The sequence below is a fragment of the Nerophis lumbriciformis genome, linkage group LG01 (assembly GCF_033978685.3).
Source record: "Nerophis lumbriciformis linkage group LG01, RoL_Nlum_v2.1, whole genome shotgun sequence".
Taxonomy (NCBI): domain Eukaryota; kingdom Metazoa; phylum Chordata; class Actinopteri; order Syngnathiformes; family Syngnathidae; genus Nerophis; species Nerophis lumbriciformis.
Window position 1 is genome coordinate 75,293,900 of NC_084548.2, and position 20,037 is coordinate 75,313,936.

At 31.4% G+C, this 20,037-nt stretch overlaps 1 protein-coding gene across 1 annotated transcript in view; it reads left to right on the plus strand.

The window, feature by feature from the left end:
- The window catches only part of snx21 (sorting nexin family member 21), a 32,504-nt gene extending 12,853 nt beyond the window's left edge, over positions 1 to 19,651 (plus strand). The window contains exon 6 of the mRNA XM_061925791.1: positions 19,059 to 19,651. Within this exon, the coding sequence (XP_061781775.1) occupies positions 19,059 to 19,500 (442 nt within the window). The 3' untranslated portion in view covers positions 19,501 to 19,651. The remainder of the gene's footprint in view (positions 1 to 19,058) is intronic.
- Positions 19,652 to 20,037: the final 386 nt, after the last annotated feature.

Sequence of the window (20,037 nt, forward strand, 5' to 3'; positions counted from 1 at the left end):
GTGCCCGTACTGGTACCAAACTATTGGTATCGGGACAACCCTAGACACAATCCAAACAACCTTCCCTAGTCATGGTGCAAAAAAAAAAAAGCAAAATTGTGGCTACGTATGAACTTTGTATATATTATGAAATTTTTTTACAGTTTGTCCCTTTATAATGTGTACAAAATAATAGGTGTATAAATGACACAATATGTTACTGCATAGACTAATTAGGAGTCTTTGTTTGTTTACTTACTACTAAAAGACAAGTTGTCTAGTATGTTCACTATTTTATTTAAGGACTAAATGACAATAATAAACATATGTTTCATCTACACTAAGATGTTTTGTTACAATAAAGACAATAATGTCATTTTTTGTGGTCCCCTTTATTTAGAAAAGTATCGAAAGTATTGAAACAAATTTTAGTGCCCGTACTGGTACCAAACTATTGGTATCGGGACAACCCTAGACACAATCCAAACAACCTTCCCTAGTCATGGTGCAAAAAAAAAATGCAAAATTGTGGCTACGTATGAACTTTGTATATATTATGAAACATTTTTACAGTTTGTCCCTTTATAATGTGTACAAAATAATAGGTGTATAAATGACACAATATGTTACTGCATAGACTAATTAGGAGTCTTTGTTTGTTTACTTACTACTAAAAGACAAGTTGTCTAGTATGTTCACTATTTTATTTAAGGACTAAATGACAATAATAAAATATATGTTTCATCTACACAAACATTTTTTGTTCAAATAAAGACAATAATGACATTATTTGTGGTCCCCTTTATTTAGAAAAGTATCGAAAGTATTGAAACAAATTTTAGTGCCCGTACTGGTACCAAACTATTGGTATCGGGACAACCCTAGACACAATCCAAACAACCTTCCCTAGTCATGGTGCAAAAAAAAAAAAAGCAAAATTGTGGCTACGTATGAACTTTGTATATATTATGAAACATTTTTACAGTTTGTCCTTTATAATGTGTACAAAATAATAGGTGTATAAATGACACAATATGTTACTGCATAGACTAATTAGGAGTCTTTGTTTGTTTACTTACTACTAAAAGACAAGTTGTCTAGTATGTTCACTATTTTATTTAAGGACTAAATGACAATAATAAACATATGTTTCATCTACACTAACATTTTTTGTTACAATAAAGACAAAAATGTCATTTTTTGTGGTCCCCTTTATTTAGAAAAGTATTGAAAGTATTGAAACAAATTTTAGTGCCCGTGCTGGTACCAAACTATTGGTATCGGGACAACCCTAGACACAATCCAAACAACCTTCCCTAGTCATGGTGCAAAAAAAAAACCGCAAAATTGTGGCTACGTATGAACTTTGTATATATTATGAAACATTTTTACAGTTTGTCCCTTTATAATTTGTACAAAATAATAGGTGTATAAATGACACAATATGTTACTGCAGACTAATTAGGAGTCTTTGTTTGTTTACTTACTACTAAAAGACAAGTTGTCTAGTATGTTCACTATTTTATTTAAGGACTAAATGACAATAATAAACATATGTTTCATGTACACTAACATTTTTTGTTACAATAAGACAATAATGACATTTTTTGTGGTCCCCTTTATTTAGAAAAGTATCGAAAGTATTGAAACAAATTTTAGTGCCCGTACTGGTACCAAACTATTGGTATCGGGACAACCCTAGACACAATCCAAACAACCTTCCCTAGTCATGGTGCAAAAAAAAAAAGCAAAATTGTGGCTACGTATGAACTTTGTATATATTATGAAACATTTTTACAGTTTGTCCCTTTATAATGTGTACAAAATAATAGGTGTATAAATGACACAATATGTTACTGCATAGACTAATTAGGAGTCTTTGTTTGTTTATTTACTACTAAAAGACAAGTTGTCTAGTACGGTCACTATTTTATTTAAGGACTAAATGACAATAATAAACATATGTTTCATCTACACTAACATTTTTTGTTACAATAAAGACAATAATGACATTTTTTGTGGTCCCCTTTATTTAGAAAAGTATCGAAAGTATTGAAACAAATTTTAGTGCCCGTACTGGTACCAAACTATTGGTATCGGGACAACCCTAGACACAATCCAAACAACCTTCCCTAGTCATGGTGCAAAAAAAAAAGCAAAATTGTGGCTACGTATGAACTTTGTATATATTATGAAACATTTTTACAGTTTGTCCCTTTATAATGTGTACAAAATAATAGGTGTATAAATGACACAATATGTTACTGCATAGACTAATTAGGAGTCTTTGTTTGTTTACTTACTACTAAAAGACAAGTTGTCTAGTATGTTCACTATTTTATTTAAGGACTAAATGACAATAATGAACATATGTTTCATCTACACTAACATTTTTTGTTACAATAAAGACAATAATGACATTTTTTGTGGTCCCCTTTATTTAGAAAAGTATCGAAAGTATTGAAACAAATTTTAGTGCCCGTACTGGTACCAAACTATTGGTATCGGGACAACCCTAGACACAATCCAAACAACCTTCCCTAGTCATGGTGCAAAAAAAAAAAAAGCAAAATTGTGGCTACGTATGAACTTTGTATATATTATGAAACATTTTTACAGTTTGTCCCTTTATAATGTGTACAAAATAATAGGTGTATAAATGACACAATATGTTACTGCATAGACTAATTAGGAGTCTTTGTTTGTTTACTTACTACTAAAAGACAAGTTGTCTAGTATGTTCAACATTTTATTTAAGGACTAAATGACAATAATAAACATATGTTTCATCTACACTAACATTTTTTAGTAAAATAAAGACAATAATGACATTTTTTGTGGTCCCCTTTATTTAGAAAAGTATCGAAAGTATTGAAACAAATTTTAGTGCCCGTACTGGTACCAAACTATTGGTATCGGGACAACCCTAGACACAATCCAAACAACCTTCCCTAGTCATGGTGCAAAAAAAAAAAAAGCAAAATTGTGGCTACGTATGAACTTTGTATATATTATGAAACATTTTTACAGTTTGTCCCTTTATAATGTGTACAAAATAATAGGTGTATAAATGACACAATATGTTACTGCATAGACTAATTAGGAGTCTTTGTTTGTTTACTTACTACTAAAAGACAAGTTGTCTAGTATGTTCACTATTTTATTTAAGGACTAAATGACAATAATAAACATATGTTTCATCTACACAAACATTTTTTGTTCAAATAAAGACAATAATGACATTATTTGTGGTCCCCTTTATTTAGAAAAGTATCGAAAGTATTGAAACAAATTTTAGTGCCCGTACTGGTACCAAACTATTGGTATCGGGACAACCCTAGACACAATCCAAACAACCTTCCCTAGTCATGGTGCAAAAAAAAAAAAGCAAAATTGTGGCTACGTATGAACTTTGTATATATTATGAAATTTTTTTACAGTTTGTCCCTTTATAATGTGTACAAAATAATAGGTGTATAAATGACACAATATGTTACTGCATAGACTAATTAGGAGTCTTTGTTTGTTTACTTACTACTAAAAGACAAGTTGTCTAGTATGTTCACTATTTTATTTAAGGACTAAATGACAATAATAAACATATGTTTCATCTACACTAAGATGTTTTGTTACAATAAAGACAATAATGTCATTTTTTGTGGTCCCCTTTATTTAGAAAAGTATCGAAAGTATTGAAACAAATTTTAGTGCCCGTACTGGTACCAAACTATTGGTATCGGGACAACCCTAGACACAATCCAAACAACCTTCCCTAGTCATGGTGCAAAAAAAAAAAAAATGCAAAAAGCAAAATTGTGGATACGTGTGAACGTTGTTTGTATTATGAAACATTTTTACAGTTTGTCCCTCATAATGTGTACAAAATAATAGGTGTATAAATGACACAATATGTTACTGCATAGACTAATTAGGAGTCTTTGTTTGTTTACTTACTACTAAAAGACAAGTTGTCTAGTATGTTCACTACTTTATTTAAGGACTAAATGACAATAATAAACATATGTTTCATCTACACAAACATTTTTTGTTCAAATAAAGACAATAATGACATTATTTGTGGTCCCCTTTATTTAGAAAAGTATCGAAAGTATTGAAACAAATTTTAGTGCCCGTACTGGTACCAAACTATTGGTATCGGGACAACCCTAGACACAATCCAAACAACCTTCCCTAGTCATGGTGCAAAAAAAAAATGCAAAATTGTGGCTACGTATGAACTTTGTATATATTATGAAACATTTTTACAGTTTGTCCCTTTATAATGTGTACAAAATAATAGGTGTATAAATGACACAATATGTTACTGCATAGACTAATTAGGAGTCTTTGTTTGTTTACTTACTACTAAAAGACAAGTTGTCTAGTATGTTCACTATTTTATTTAAGGACTAAATGACAATAATAAACATATGTTTCATCTACACTAAGATGTTTTGTTCAAATAAAGACAATAATGACATTATTTGTGGTCCCCTTTATTTAGAAAAGTATCGAAAGTATTGAAACAAATTTTAGTGCCTGTACTGGTACCAAACTATTGGTATCGGGACAACCCTAGACACAATCCAAACAACCTTCCCTAGTCATGGTGCAAAAAAAAAAAGCAAAATTGTGGCTACGTATGAACTTTGTATATATTATGAAACATTTTTACAGTTTCTCCCTTTATAATGTGTACAAAATAATAGGTGTATAAATGACACAATATGTTACTGCATAGACTAATTAGGAGTCTTTGTTTGTTTACTTACTACTAAAAGACAAGTTGTCTAGTATGTTCACTATTTTATTGAAGGACTAAATGACAATAATAAACATATGTTTCATCTACACTAACATTTTTTGTTACAATAAAGACAATAATGACATTTTTTGTGGTCCCCTTTATTTAGAAAAGTATCGAAAGTATTGAAACAAATTTTAGTGCCCGTACTGGTACCAAACTATTGGTATCGGGACAACCCTAGACACAATCCAAACAACCTTCCCTAGTCATGGTGCAAAAAAAAACCCGCAAAATTGTGGCTACGTATGAACTTTGTATATATTATGAAACATTTTTACAGTTTGTCCCTTTATAATGTGTACAAAATAATAGGTGTATAAATGACACAATATGTTACTGCATAGACTAATTAGGAGTCTTTGTTTGTTTACTTAGTACTAAAAGACAAGTTGTATAGTATGTTCACTATTTTATTTAAGGACTAAATGACAATAATAAACATATGTTTCATCTACACTAAGATGTTTTGTTACAATAAAGACAATAATGTCATTTTTTGTGGTCCCCTTTATTTAGAAAAGTATCGAAAGTATTGAAACAAATTTTAGTGCCCGTACTGGTACCAAACTATTGGTATCGGGACAACCCTAGACACAATCCAAACAACCTTCCCTAGTCATGGTGCAAAAAAAAAAATGCAAAATTGTGGCTACGTATGAACTTTGTATATATTATGAAACATTTTTACAGTTTGTCCCTTTATAATGTGTACAAAATAATAGGTGTATAAATGACACAATATGTTACTGCATAGACTAATTAGGAGTCTTTGTGTTTACTTACTACTAAAAGACAAGTTGTCTAGTATGTTCACTATTTTATTTAAGGACTAAATGACAATAATAAACATATGTTTCATCTACACTAACATTTTTTGTTACAATAAGACAATAATGACATTTTTTGTGGTCCCCTTTATTTAGAAAAGTATCGAAAGTATTGAAACAAATTTTAGTGCCCGTACTGGTACCAAACTATTGGTATCGGGACAACCCTAGACACAATCCAAACAACCTTCCCTAGTCATGGTGCAAAAAAAAAATGCAAAATTGTGGCTACGTATGAACTTTGTATATATTATGAAACATTTTTACAGTTTGTCCCTTTATAATGTGTACAAAATAATAGGTGTATAAATGACACAATATGTTACTGCATAGACTAATTAGGAGTCTTTGTTTGTTTACTTACTACTAAAAGACAAGTTGTCTAGTATGTTCACTATTTTATTTAAGGACTAAATGACAATAATAAAATATATGTTTCATCTACACAAACATTTTTTGTTCAAATAAAGACAATAATGACATTATTTGTGGTCCCCTTTATTTAGAAAAGTATCGAAAGTATTGAAACAAATTTTAGTGCCCGTACTGGTACCAAACTATTGGTATCGGGACAACCCTAGACACAATCCAAACAACCTTCCCTAGTCATGGTGCAAAAAAAAAAATGCAAAATTGTGGCTACGTATGAACTTTGTATATATTATGAAACATTTTTACAGTTTGTCCTTTATAATGTGTACAAAATAATAGGTGTATAAATGACACAATATGTTACTGCATAGACTAATTAGGAGTCTTTGTTTGTTTACTTACTACTAAAAGACAAGTTGTCTAGTATGTTCACTATTTTATTTAAGGACTAAATGACAATAATAAACATATGTTTCATCTACACTAACATTTTTTGTTACAATAAAGACAAAAATGTCATTTTTTGTGGTCCCCTTTATTTAGAAAAGTATTGAAAGTATTGAAACAAATTTTAGTGCCCGTGCTGGTACCAAACTATTGGTATCGGGACAACCCTAGACACAATCCAAACAACCTTCCCTAGTCATGGTGCAAAAAAAAAAACGCAAAATTGTGGCTACGTATGAACTTTGTATATATTATGAAACATTTTTACAGTTTGTCCCTTTATAATTTGTACAAAATAATAGGTGTATAAATGACACAATATGTTACTGCAGACTAATTAGGAGTCTTTGTTTGTTTACTTACGACTAAAAGACAAGTTGTCTAGTATGTTCACTATTTTATTTAAGGACTAAATGACAATAATAAACATATGTTTCATGTACACTAACATTTTTTGTTACAATAAGACAATAATGACATTTTTTGTGGTCCCCTTTATTTAGAAAAGTATCGAAAGTATTGAAACAAATTTTAGTGCCCGTACTGGTACCAAACTATTGGTATCGGGACAACCCTAGACACAATCCAAACAACCTTCCCTAGTCATGGTGCAAAAAAAAAAAGCAAAATTGTGGCTACGTATGAACTTTGTATATATTATGAAACATTTTTACAGTTTGTCCCTTTATAATGTGTACAAAATAATAGGTGTATAAATGACACAATATGTTACTGCATAGACTAATTAGGAGTCTTTGTTTGTTTACTTACTACTAAAAGACAAGTTGTCTAGTATGTTCACTATTTTATTTAAGGACTAAATGACAATAATAAACATATGTTTCATCTACACTAACATTTTTTGTTACAATAAAGACAATAATGACATTTTTTGTGGTCCCCTTTATTTAGAAAAGTATCGAAAGTATTGAAACAAATTTTAGTGCCCGTACTGGTACCAAACTATTGGTATCGGGACAACCCTAGACACAATCCAAACAACCTTCCCTAGTCATGGTGCAAAAAAAAAAGCAAAATTGTGGCTACGTATGAACTTTGTATATATTATGAAACATTTTTACAGTTTGTCCCTTTATAATGTGTACAAAATAATAGGTGTATAAATGACACAATATGTTACTGCATAGACTAATTAGGAGTCTTTGTTTGTTTACTTACTACTAAAAGACAAGTTGTCTAGTATGTTCACTATTTTATTTAAGGACTAAATGACAATAATGAACATATGTTTCATCTACACTAACATTTTTTGTTACAATAAAGACAATAATGACATTTTTTGTGGTCCCCTTTATTTAGAAAAGTATCGAAAGTATTGAAACAAATTTTAGTGCCCGTACTGGTACCAAACTATTGGTATCGGGACAACCCTAGACACAATCCAAACAACCTTCCCTAGTCATGGTGCAAAAAAAAAAAAGCAAAATTGTGGCTACGTATGAACTTTGTATATATTATGAAACATTTTTACAGTTTGTCCCTTTATAATGTGTACAAAATAATAGGTGTATAAATGACACAATATGTTACTGCATAGACTAATTAGGAGTCTTTGTTTGTTTACTTACTACTAAAAGACAAGTTGTCTAGTATGTTCACTATTTTATTTAAGGACTAAATGACAATAATAAACATATGTTTCATCTACACTAACATTTTTTGTTACAATAAAGACAATAATGACATTTTTTGTGGTCCCCTTTATTTAGAAAAGTATCGAAAGTATTGAAACAAATTTTAGTGCCCGTACTGGTACCAAACTATTGGTATCGGGACAACCCTAGACACAATCCAAACAACCTTCCCTAGTCATGGTGCAAAAAAAAAAAGCAAAATTGTGGCTACGTATGAACTTTGTATATATTATGAAACATTTTTACAGTTTGTCCCTTTATAATGTGTACAAAATAATAGGTGTATAAATGACACAATATGTTACTGCATAGACTAATTAGGAGTCTTTGTTTGTTTACTTACTACTAAAAGACAAGTTGTCTAGTATGTTCACTATTTTATTTAAGGACTAAATGACAATAATAAACATATGTTTCATCTACACTAACATTTTTTGTTACAATAAAGACAATAATGACATTTTTTGTGGTCCCCTTTATTTAGAAAAGTATCGAAAGTATTGAAACAAATTTTAGTGCCCGTACTGGTACCAAACTATTGGTATCGGGACAACCCTAGACACAATCCAAACAACCTTCCCTAGTCATGGTGCAAAAAAAAAAAAAGCAAAATTGTGGCTACGTATGGACTTTGTATATATTATGAAACATTTTTACAGTTTGTCCCTTTATAATGTGTACAAAATAATAGGTGTATAAATGACACAATATGTTACTGCATAGACTAATTAGGAGTCTTTGTGTTTACTTACTACTAAAAGACAAGTTGTCTAGAATGTTCACTATTTTATTCAAGGACTAAATGACAATAATAAACATATGTTTCATCTACACTAACATTTTTTGTTACAATAAAGACAATGACATTTTTTGTGGTCCCCTTTATTTAGAAAAGTATCGAAAGTATTGAAACAAATTTTAGTGCCCGTACTGGTACCAAACTATTGGTATCGGGACAACCCTAGACACAATCCAAACAACCTTCCCTAGTCATGGTGCAAAAAAAAAAAGCAAAATTGTGGCTACGTATGAACTTTGTATATATTATGAAACATTTTTACAGTTTGTCCCTTTATAATGTGTACAAAATAATAGGTGTATAAATGACACAATATGTTACTGCATAGACTAATTCGGAGTCTTTGTTTGTTTACTTACTACTAAAAGACAAGTTGTCTAGTATGTTCACTATTTTATTTAAGGACTAAATGACAATAATAAACATATGTTTCATCTACACTAACATTTTTTGTTACAATAAAGACAATAATGACATTTTTTGTGGTCCCCTTTATTTAGAAAAGTATCGAAAGTATTGAAACAAATTTTAGTGCCCGTGCTGGTACCAAACTATTGGTATCGGGACAACCCTAGACACAATCCAAACAACCTTCCCTAGTCATGGTGCAAAAAAAAAAAGCAAAATTGTGGCTACGTATGAACTTTGTATATATTATGAAACATTTTTACAGTTTGTCCCTTTATAATTTGTACAAAATAATAGGCGTATAAATGACACAATATGTTACTGCAGACTAATTAGGAGTCTTTGTTTGTTTACTTACTACTAAAAGACAAGTTGTCTAGTATGTTCACTATTTTATTTAAGGACTAAATGACAATAATAAACATATGTTTCATCTACACTAACATTTTTTGTTACAATAAAGACAATAATGACATTTTTTGTGGTCCCCTTTATTTAGAAAAGTATCGAAAGTATTGAAACAAATTTTAGTGCCCGTGCTGGTACCAAACTATTGGTATCGGGACAACCCTAGACACAATCCAAACAACCTTCCCTAGTCATGGTGCAAAGAAAAAAGCAAAATTGTGGCTGCGTATGAACTTTGTATATATTATGAAACATTTTTACAGTTTGTCCCTTTATAATGTGTACAAAATAATAGGTGTATAAATGACACAATATGTTACTGCATAGACTAATTAGGAGTCTTTGTTTGTTTACTTACTACTAAAAGACAAGTTGTCTAGTATGTTCACTATTTTATTTAAGGACTAAATGACAATAATAAACATATGTTTCATCTACACTAACATTTTTTGTTACAATAAAGACAATAATGACATTTTTTGTGGTCCCCTTTATTTAGAAAAGTATCGAAAGTATTGAAACAAATTTTAGTGCCCGTACTGGTACCAAACTATTGGTATCGGGACAACCCTAGACACAATCCAAACAACCTTCCCTAGTCATGGTGCAAAAAAAAAAAAAGCAAAATTGTGGCTACGTATGAACTTTGTATATATTATGAAACATTTTTACAGTTTGTCCCTTTATAATGTGTACAAAATAATAGGTGTATAAATGACACAATATGTTACTGCATAGACTAATTAGGAGTCTTTGTTTGTTTACTTACTACTAAAAGACAAGTTGTCTAGTACGGTCACTATTTTATTTAAGGACTAAATGACAATAATAAACATATGTTTCATCTACACTAACATGTTTTGTTACAATAAAGACAATAATGTCATTTTTTGTGGTCCCCTTTATTTAGAAAAGTATCGAAAGTATTGAAACAAATTTTAGTGCCCGTACTGGTACCAAACTATTGGTATCGGGACAACCCTAGACACAATCCAAACAACCTTCCCTAGTCATGGTGCAAAAAAAAAAAAAGCAAAATTGTGGCTACGTATGAACTTTGTATATATTATGAAACATTTTTACAGTTTGTCCCTTTATAATGTGTACAAAATAATAGGTGTATAAATGACACAATATGTTACTGCATAGACTAATTAGGAGTCTTTGTGTTTACTTACTACTAAAAGACAAGTTGTCTAGTATGTTCACTACTTTATTTAAGGACTAAATGACAATAATAAACATATGTTTCATCTACACTAACAATTTTTGTTACAATAAAGACAATAATGACATTTTTTGTGGTCCCCTTTATTTAGAAAAGTATCGAAAGTATTGAAACAAATTTTAGTGCCCGTACTGGTACCAAACTATTGGTATCGGGACAACCCTAGACACAATCCAAACAACCTTCCCTAGTCATGGTGCAAAAAAAACCCCGCAAAATTGTGGCTACGTATGAACTTTGTATATATTATGAAACATTTTTACAGTTTGTCCCTTTATAATGTGTACAAAATAATAGGTGTATAAATGACACAATATGTTACTGCATAGACTAATTAGGAGTCTTTGTTTGTTTACTTAGTACTAAAAGACAAGTTGTATAGTATGTTCACTATTTTATTTAAGGACTAAATGACAATAATAAACATATGTTTCATCTACACTAAGATGTTTTGTTACAATAAAGACAATAATGTCATTTTTTGTGGTCCCCTTTATTTAGAAAAGTATCGAAAGTATTGAAACAAATTTTAGTGCCCGTACTGGTACCAAACTATTGGTATCGGGACAACCCTAGACACAATCCAAACAACCTTCCCTAGTCATGGTGCAAAAAAAAAAATGCAAAATTGTGGCTACGTATGAACTTTGTATATATTATGAAACATTTTTACAGTTTGTCCCTTTATAATGTGTACAAAATAATAGGTGTATAAATGACACAATATGTTACTGCATAGACTAATTAGGAGTCTTTGTGTTTACTTACTACTAAAAGACAAGTTGTCTAGTATGTTCACTATTTTATTTAAGGACTAAATGACAATAATAAACATATGTTTCATCTACACTAACATTTTTTGTTACAATAAGACAATAATGACATTTTTTGTGGTCCCCTTTATTTAGAAAAGTATCGAAAGTATTGAAACAAATTTTAGTGCCCGTACTGGTACCAAACTATTGGTATCGGGACAACCCTAGACACAATCCAAACAACCTTCCCTAGTCATGGTGCAAAAAAAAAAAAGCAAAATTGTGGCTACGTATGAACTTTGTATATATTATGAAATTTTTTTACAGTTTGTCCCTTTATAATGTGTACAAAATAATAGGTGTATAAATGACACAATATGTTACTGCATAGACTAATTAGGAGTCTTTGTTTGTTTACTTACTACTAAAAGACAAGTTGTCTAGTATGTTCACTATTTTATTTAAGGACTAAATGACAATAATAAACATATGTTTCATCTACACTAAGATGTTTTGTTACAATAAAGACAATAATGTCATTTTTTGTGGTCCCCTTTATTTAGAAAAGTATCGAAAGTATTGAAACAAATTTTAGTGCCCGTACTGGTACCAAACTATTGGTATCGGGACAACCCTAGACACAATCCAAACAACCTTCCCTAGTCATGGTGCAAAAAAAAAATGCAAAATTGTGGCTACGTATGAACTTTGTATATATTATGAAACATTTTTACAGTTTGTCCCTTTATAATGTGTACAAAATAATAGGTGTATAAATGACACAATATGTTACTGCATAGACTAATTAGGAGTCTTTGTTTGTTTACTTACTACTAAAAGACAAGTTGTCTAGTATGTTCACTATTTTATTTAAGGACTAAATGACAATAATAAAATATATGTTTCATCTACACAAACATTTTTTGTTCAAATAAAGACAATAATGACATTATTTGTGGTCCCCTTTATTTAGAAAAGTATCGAAAGTATTGAAACAAATTTTAGTGCCCGTACTGGTACCAAACTATTGGTATCGGGACAACCCTAGACACAATCCAAACAACCTTCCCTAGTCATGGTGCAAAAAAAAAAAATGCAAAATTGTGGCTACGTATGAACTTTGTATATATTATGAAACATTTTTACAGTTTGTCCCTTTATAATGTGTACAAAATAATAGGTGTATAAATGACACAATATGTTACTGCATAGACTAATTAGGAGTCTTTGTTTGTTTACTTACCACTAAAAGACAAGTTGTCTAGTATGTTCACTACTTTATTTAAGGACTAAATGACAATAATAAACATATGTTTCATCTACACTAACATTTTTTGTTACAATAAAGACAATAATGACATTTTTTGTGGTCCCCTTTATTTAGAAAAGTATCGAAAGTATTGAAACAAATTTTAGTGCCCGTACTGGTACCAAACTATTAGTATCGGGACAACCCTAGACACAATCCAAACAACCTTCCCTAGTCATGGTGCAAAAAAAAAAGCAAAATTGTGGCTACGTATGAACTTTGTATATATTATGAAACATTTTTACAGTTTGTCCCTTTATAATGTGTACAAAATAATAGGTGTATAAATGACACAATATGTTACTGCATAGACTAATTAGGAGTCTTTGTTTGTTTACTTACTACTAAAAGACAAGTTGTCTAGTATGTTCACTATTTTATTTAAGGACTAAATGACAATAATAAACATATGTTTCATCTACACTAAGATGTTTTGTTACAATAAAGACAATAATGTTTATTTTTTGTGGTCCCCTTTATTTAGAAAAGTATCGAAAGTATTGAAACAAATTTTAGTGCCCGTACTGGTACCAAACTATTGGTATCGGGACAACCCTAGACACAATCCAAACAACCTTCCCTAGTCATGGTGCAAAAAAAAAAAAGCAAAATTGTGGCTACGTATGAACTTTGTATATATTATGAAACATTTTTACAGTTTGTCCCTTTATAATGTGTACAAAATAATAGGTGTATAAATGACACAATATGTAACTGCATAGACTAATTAGGAGTCTTTGTGTTTACTTACTACTAAAAGACAAGTTGTCTAGTATGTTCACTATTTTATTTAAGGACTAAATGACAATAATAAACATATGTTTCATCTACACTAAGATGTTTTGTTACAATAAAGACAATAATGTCATTTTTTGTGGTCCCCTTTATTTAGAAAAGTATCGAAAGTATTGAAACAAATTTTAGTGCCCGTACTGGTACCAAACTATTGGTATCGGGACAACCCTAGACACAATCCAAACAACCTTCCCTAGTCATGGTGCAAAAAAAAAAAAAATGCAAAATTGTGGCTACGTATGAACTTTGTATATATTATGAAACATTTTTACAGTTTGTCCCTTTATAATGTGTACAAAATAATAGGTGTATAAATGACACAATATGTTACTGCATAGACTAATTAGGAGTCTTTGTTTGTTTAATTACTACTAAAAGACAAGTTGTCTAGTATGTTCACTACTTTATTTAAGGACTAAATGACAATAATAAACATATGTTTCATCTACACTAAGATGTTTTGTTACAATAAAGACAATAATGTCATTTTTTGTGGTCCCCTTTATTTAGAAAAGTATCGAAAGTATTGAAACAAATTTTAGTGCCCGTACTGGTACCAAACTATTGGTATCGGGACAACCCTAGACACAATCCAAACAACCTTCCCTAGTCATGGTGCAAAAAAAAAAATAATGCAAAATTGTGGCTACGTATGAACTTTGTATATATTATGAAACATTTTTACAGTTTGTCCCTTTATAATGTGTACAAAATAATAGGTGTATAAATGACACAATATGTTACTGCATAGACTAATTAGGAGTCTTTGTTTGTTTACTTACCACTAAAAGACAAGTTGTCTAGTATGTTCACTACTTTATTTAAGGACTAAATGACAATAGTAAACATATGTTTCATCTACACTAACATTTTTTGTTACAATAAAGACAATAATGACATTTTTTGTGGTCCCCTTTATTTAGAAAAGTATCGAAAGTATTGAAACAAATTTTAGTGCCCGTACTGGTACCAAACTATTAGTATCGGGACAACCCTAGACACAATCCAAACAACCTTCCCTAGTCATGGTGCAAAAAAAAAAGCAAAATTGTGGCTACGTATGAACTTTGTATATATTATGAAACATTTTTACAGTTTGTCCCTTTATAATGTGTACAAAATAATAGGTGTATAAATGACACAATATGTTACTGCATAGACTAATTAGGAGTCTTTGTTTGTTTACTTACTACTAAAAGACAAGTTGTCTAGTATGTTCACTATTTTATTTAAGGACTAAATGACAATAATAAACATATGTTTCATCTACACTAAGATGTTTTGTTACAATAAAGACAATAATGTTTATTTTTTGTGGTCCCCTTTATTTAGAAAAGTATCGAAAGTATTGAAACAAATTTTAGTGCCCGTACTGGTACCAAACTATTGGTATCGGGACAACCCTAGACACAATCCAAACAACCTTCCCTAGTCATGGTGCAAAAAAAAAAAATGCAAAATTGTGGCTACGTATGAACTTTGTATATATTATGAAACATTTTTACAGTTTGTCCCTTTATAATGTGTACAAAATAATAGGTGTATAAATGACACAATATGTTACTGCATAGACTAATTAGGAGTCTTTGTTTGTTTAATTACTACTAAAAGACAAGTTGTCTAGTATGTTCACTATTTTATTTAAGGACTAAATGACAATAATAAACATATGTTTCATCTACACTAAGATGTTTTGTTACAATAAAGACAATAATGTTTATTTTTTGTGGTCCCCTTTATTTAGAAAAGTATCGAAAGTATTGAAACAAATTTTAGTGCCCGTACTGGTACCAAACTATTAGTATCGGGACAACCCTAGACACAATCCAAACAACCTTCCCTAGTCATGGTGCAAAAAAAAAAAAATGCAAAATTGTGGCTACGTATGAACTTTGTATATATTATGAAACATTTTTACAGTTTGTCCCTTTATAATGTGTACAAAATAATAGGTGTATAAATGACACAATATGTTACTGCATAGACTAATTAGGAGTCTTTGTTTGTTTACTTACCACTAAAAGACAAGTTGTCTAGTATGTTCACTACTTTATTTAAGGACTAAATGACAATAATAAACATATGTTTCATCTACACTAACATTTTTTGTTACAATAAAGACAATAATGACATTTTTTGTGGTCCCCTTTATTTAGAAAAGTATCGAAAGTATTGAAACAAATTTTAGTGCCCGTACTGGTACCAAACTATTAGTATCGGGACAACCCTAGACACAATCCAAACAACCTTCCCTAGTCATGGTGCAAAAAAAAAAGCAAAATTGTGGCTACGTATGAACTTTGTATATATTATGAAACATTTTTACAGTTTGTCCCTTTATAATGTGTACAAAATAATAGGTGTATAAATGACACAATATGTTACTGCATAGACTAATTAGGAGTCTTTGTTTGTTTACTTACTACTAAAAGACAAGTTGTCTAGTATGTTCACTATTTTATTTAAGGACTAAATGACAATAATAAACATATGTTTCATCTACACTAAGATGTTTTGTTACAATAAAGACAATAATGTTTATTTTTTGTGGTCCCCTTTATTTAGAAAAGTATCGAAAGTATTGAAACAAATTTTAGTGCCCGTACTGGTACCAAACTATTGGTATCGGGACAACCCTAGACACAATCCAAACAACCTTCCCTAGTCATGGTGCAAAAAAAAAAAAGCAAAATTGTGGCTACGTATGAACTTTGTATATATTATGAAACATTTTTACAGTTTGTCCCTTTATAATGTGTACAAAATAATAGGTGTATAAATGACACAATATGTAACTGCATAGACTAATTAGGAGTCTTTGTGTTTACTTACTACTAAAAGACAAGTTGTCTAGTATGTTCACTATTTTATTTAAGGACTAAATGACAATAATAAACATATGTTTCATCTACACTAAGATGTTTTGTTACAATAAAGACAATAATGTCATTTTTTGTGGTCCCCTTTATTTAGAAAAGTATCGAAAGTATTGAAACAAATTTTAGTGCCCGTACTGGTACCAAACTATTGGTATCGGGACAACCCTAGACACAATCCAAACAACCTTCCCTAGTCATGGTGCAACAAAAAAAAAGCACAATTGTGGCTACGTATGAACTTTGTATATATTATGAAACATTTTTACAATTTGTCCCTTTATAATGTGTACAAAATAATAGGTGTATAAATGACACAATATGTTACTGCAGACTAATTAGGAGTCTTTGTTTGTTTACTTACTACTAAAAGACAAGTTGTCTAGTATGTTCACTATTTTATTTAAGGACTAAATGACAATAATAAACATATGTTTCATCTACACTAACATTTTTTGTTACAATAAGACAATAATGACATTTTTTGTGGTCCCCTTTATTTAGAAAAGTATCGAAAGTATTGAAACAAATTTTAGTGCCCGTACTGGTACCAAACTATTGGTATCGGGACAACCCTAGACACAATCCAAACAACCTTCCCTAGTCATGGTGCAAAAAAAAAAAGCAAAATTTTGGCTACGTATGAACTTTGTATATATTATGAAACATTTTTACAGTTTGTCCCTTTATAATGTGTACAAAATAATAGGTGTATAAATGACACAATATGTTACTGCGTAGACTAATTAGGAGTCTTTGTGTTTACTTACTACTAAAAGACAAGTTGTCTAGTATGTTCACTATTTTATTTAAGGACTAAATGACAATAATAAACATATGTTTCATCTACACTAACATTTTTTGTTACAATAAAGACAATAATGAAATTTTTTGTGGTCCCCTTTATTTAGAAAAGTATCGAAAGTATTGAAACAAATTTTAGTGCCCGTACTGGTACCAAACTATTGGTATCGCGACAACCCTAGACACAATCCAAACAACCTTCCCTAGTCATGGTGCAAAAAAAAAAGCAAAATTGTGGCTACGTATGAACTTTGTATATATTATGAAACATTTTTACAGTTTGTCCCTTTATAATGTGTACAAAATAATAGGTGTATAAATGACACAATATGTTACTGCATAGACTAATTAGGAGTCTTTGTTTGTTTACTTACTACTAAAAGACAAGTTGTCTAGTATGTTCACTATTTTATTTAAGGACTAAATGACAATAATAAACATATGTTTCATCTACACTAACATTTTTTGTTACAATAAGACAATAATGACATTTTTTGTGGTCCCCTTTATTTAGAAAAGTATCGAAAGTATTGAAACAAATTTTAGTGCCCGTACTGGTACCAAACTATTGGTATCGGGACAACCCTAGACACAATCCAAACAACCTTCCCTAGTCATGGTGCAAAAAAAAAAAAGCAAAATTGTGGCTACGTATGAACTTTGTATATATTATGAAACATTTTTACAGTTTGTCCCTTTATAATGTGTACAAAATAATAGGTGTATAAATGACACAATATGTTACTGCATAGACTAATTAGGAGTCTTTGTTTGTTTACTTACTACTAAAAGACAAGTTGTCTAGTATGTTCACTATTTTATTTAAGGACTAAATGACAATAATAAACATATGTTTCATCTACACTAACAATGTTTGTTACAATAAAGACAATAATGACATTTTTTGTGGTCCCCTTTATTTAGAAAAGTATCGAAAGTATTGAAACAAATTTTAGTGCCCGTACTGGTACCAAACTATTGGTATCGGGACAACCCTAGACACAATCCAAACAACCTTCCCTAGTCATGGTGCAAAAAAAAAAAAAAGCAAAATTGTGGCTACGTATGAACTTTGTATATATTATGAAACATTTTTACAGTTTGTCCCTTTATAATGTGTACAAAATAATAGGTGTATAAATGACACAATATGTTACTGCATAGACTAATTAGGAGTCTTTGTGTTTACTTACTACTAAAAGACAAGTTGTCTAGTATGTTCACTATTTTATTGAAGGACTAAATGACAATAATGAACATATGTTTCATGTACACTAACATTTTTTGTTACAATAATGACATTTTTTGTGGTCCCCTTTATTTAGAAAAGTATCAACATACACGTTGGTACCGAGACAAACCTTTTACAATACAGAGTTACAATATCATGCACTGCATTCACAGGCAGTCCCATTATAAAGTGTTTTCAGGGCAATGTATTAAATGTATCTGTGGCGGGCCACCTAAGTTGATGTATGGCGAGCGCTGCTTCTAGGGGCGTGGCCATAAAGGGGTTCCAGCCTAGTGTGGTTTCTGGTGATGCAATAACTCCTGCCAGATGTTTCTGATTGGACATGTCTCGTGTCCAGGGTGGGGCGGTACCAGGAGGCCCTGGGTCCGCTGCTCAACGCCAAGAGGCTCCAGGACAAACTGGGCGGGGCCATCCCCTGCGATCCTGACTGTCCGGCCCCGCCTCCCCCGGGCTCCTCCCACTGGCTGTTCACGCTGGTGGGACTCGCCTGTTGCTTCCAGGAAGTGGACCAGCAGGAGGAGGCCCGGGACCACGTGGACCGCGCCCTCCGCCTCCTGGCCCCCGCCGGCGAGAAGCCAGGTCCGGACAGGCCGCACCCACTCCTGCTGCCGCTCTTACGGGCCGCGGTGCGCCTGTCCTGGCAGACGGGGAGGGACAAGCGGCGGTGGGAGGAGCTTCTGCGGGCGCTGGAGGAGCAGTGGGCGGGGCTTGGCGATCAGCCAAGCATCAAGGAGTTTCTGGTCAAATGTGACCTGCAGGAAGACCAGGAGGAGGTCTAGTCGCACGTGCACGCCCGTTAACAACAAACATTCCTTTTATTACACTTTTTATTATGATTGCTAGATGTCATATTTCCATTATTTTGAAGAAAAACGGGATATTTTCTATTGGATGTTAAACGGATTGTAAATAAATATTATTATCATAGTTCTTAGAAAATATGTGGAGAGGAAAATGTTATGTTTTTTCATAGAAGATATGCTTTTTATCGAGTGAATTACGTGTGTGTGTGTTGTATTTCTACCCTTCTTGAAACACCAACAAGGAAAAGTAAGCGAAATCTTGGTCCCAATACGGAAAAGCATTGCATCTAATAGAGAGCCAAATACTAGAGTCCGTGAACATTGCTCCAAAGTCAGGATTTTTTTGTTGATTTAATGTGCGTACAAAAGTGTGACACTTCAATCAAAAGTGAAGGGTATGTGTTAGCGACATCATTTTTATCATTAGACGGTGTACCTAATGAAGTGGCCATGTGGTGTGTATTCCTCTGTGTGTGTGTGTGTGTGTGTGTGTGTGTGTGTGTGTGTGTGTGT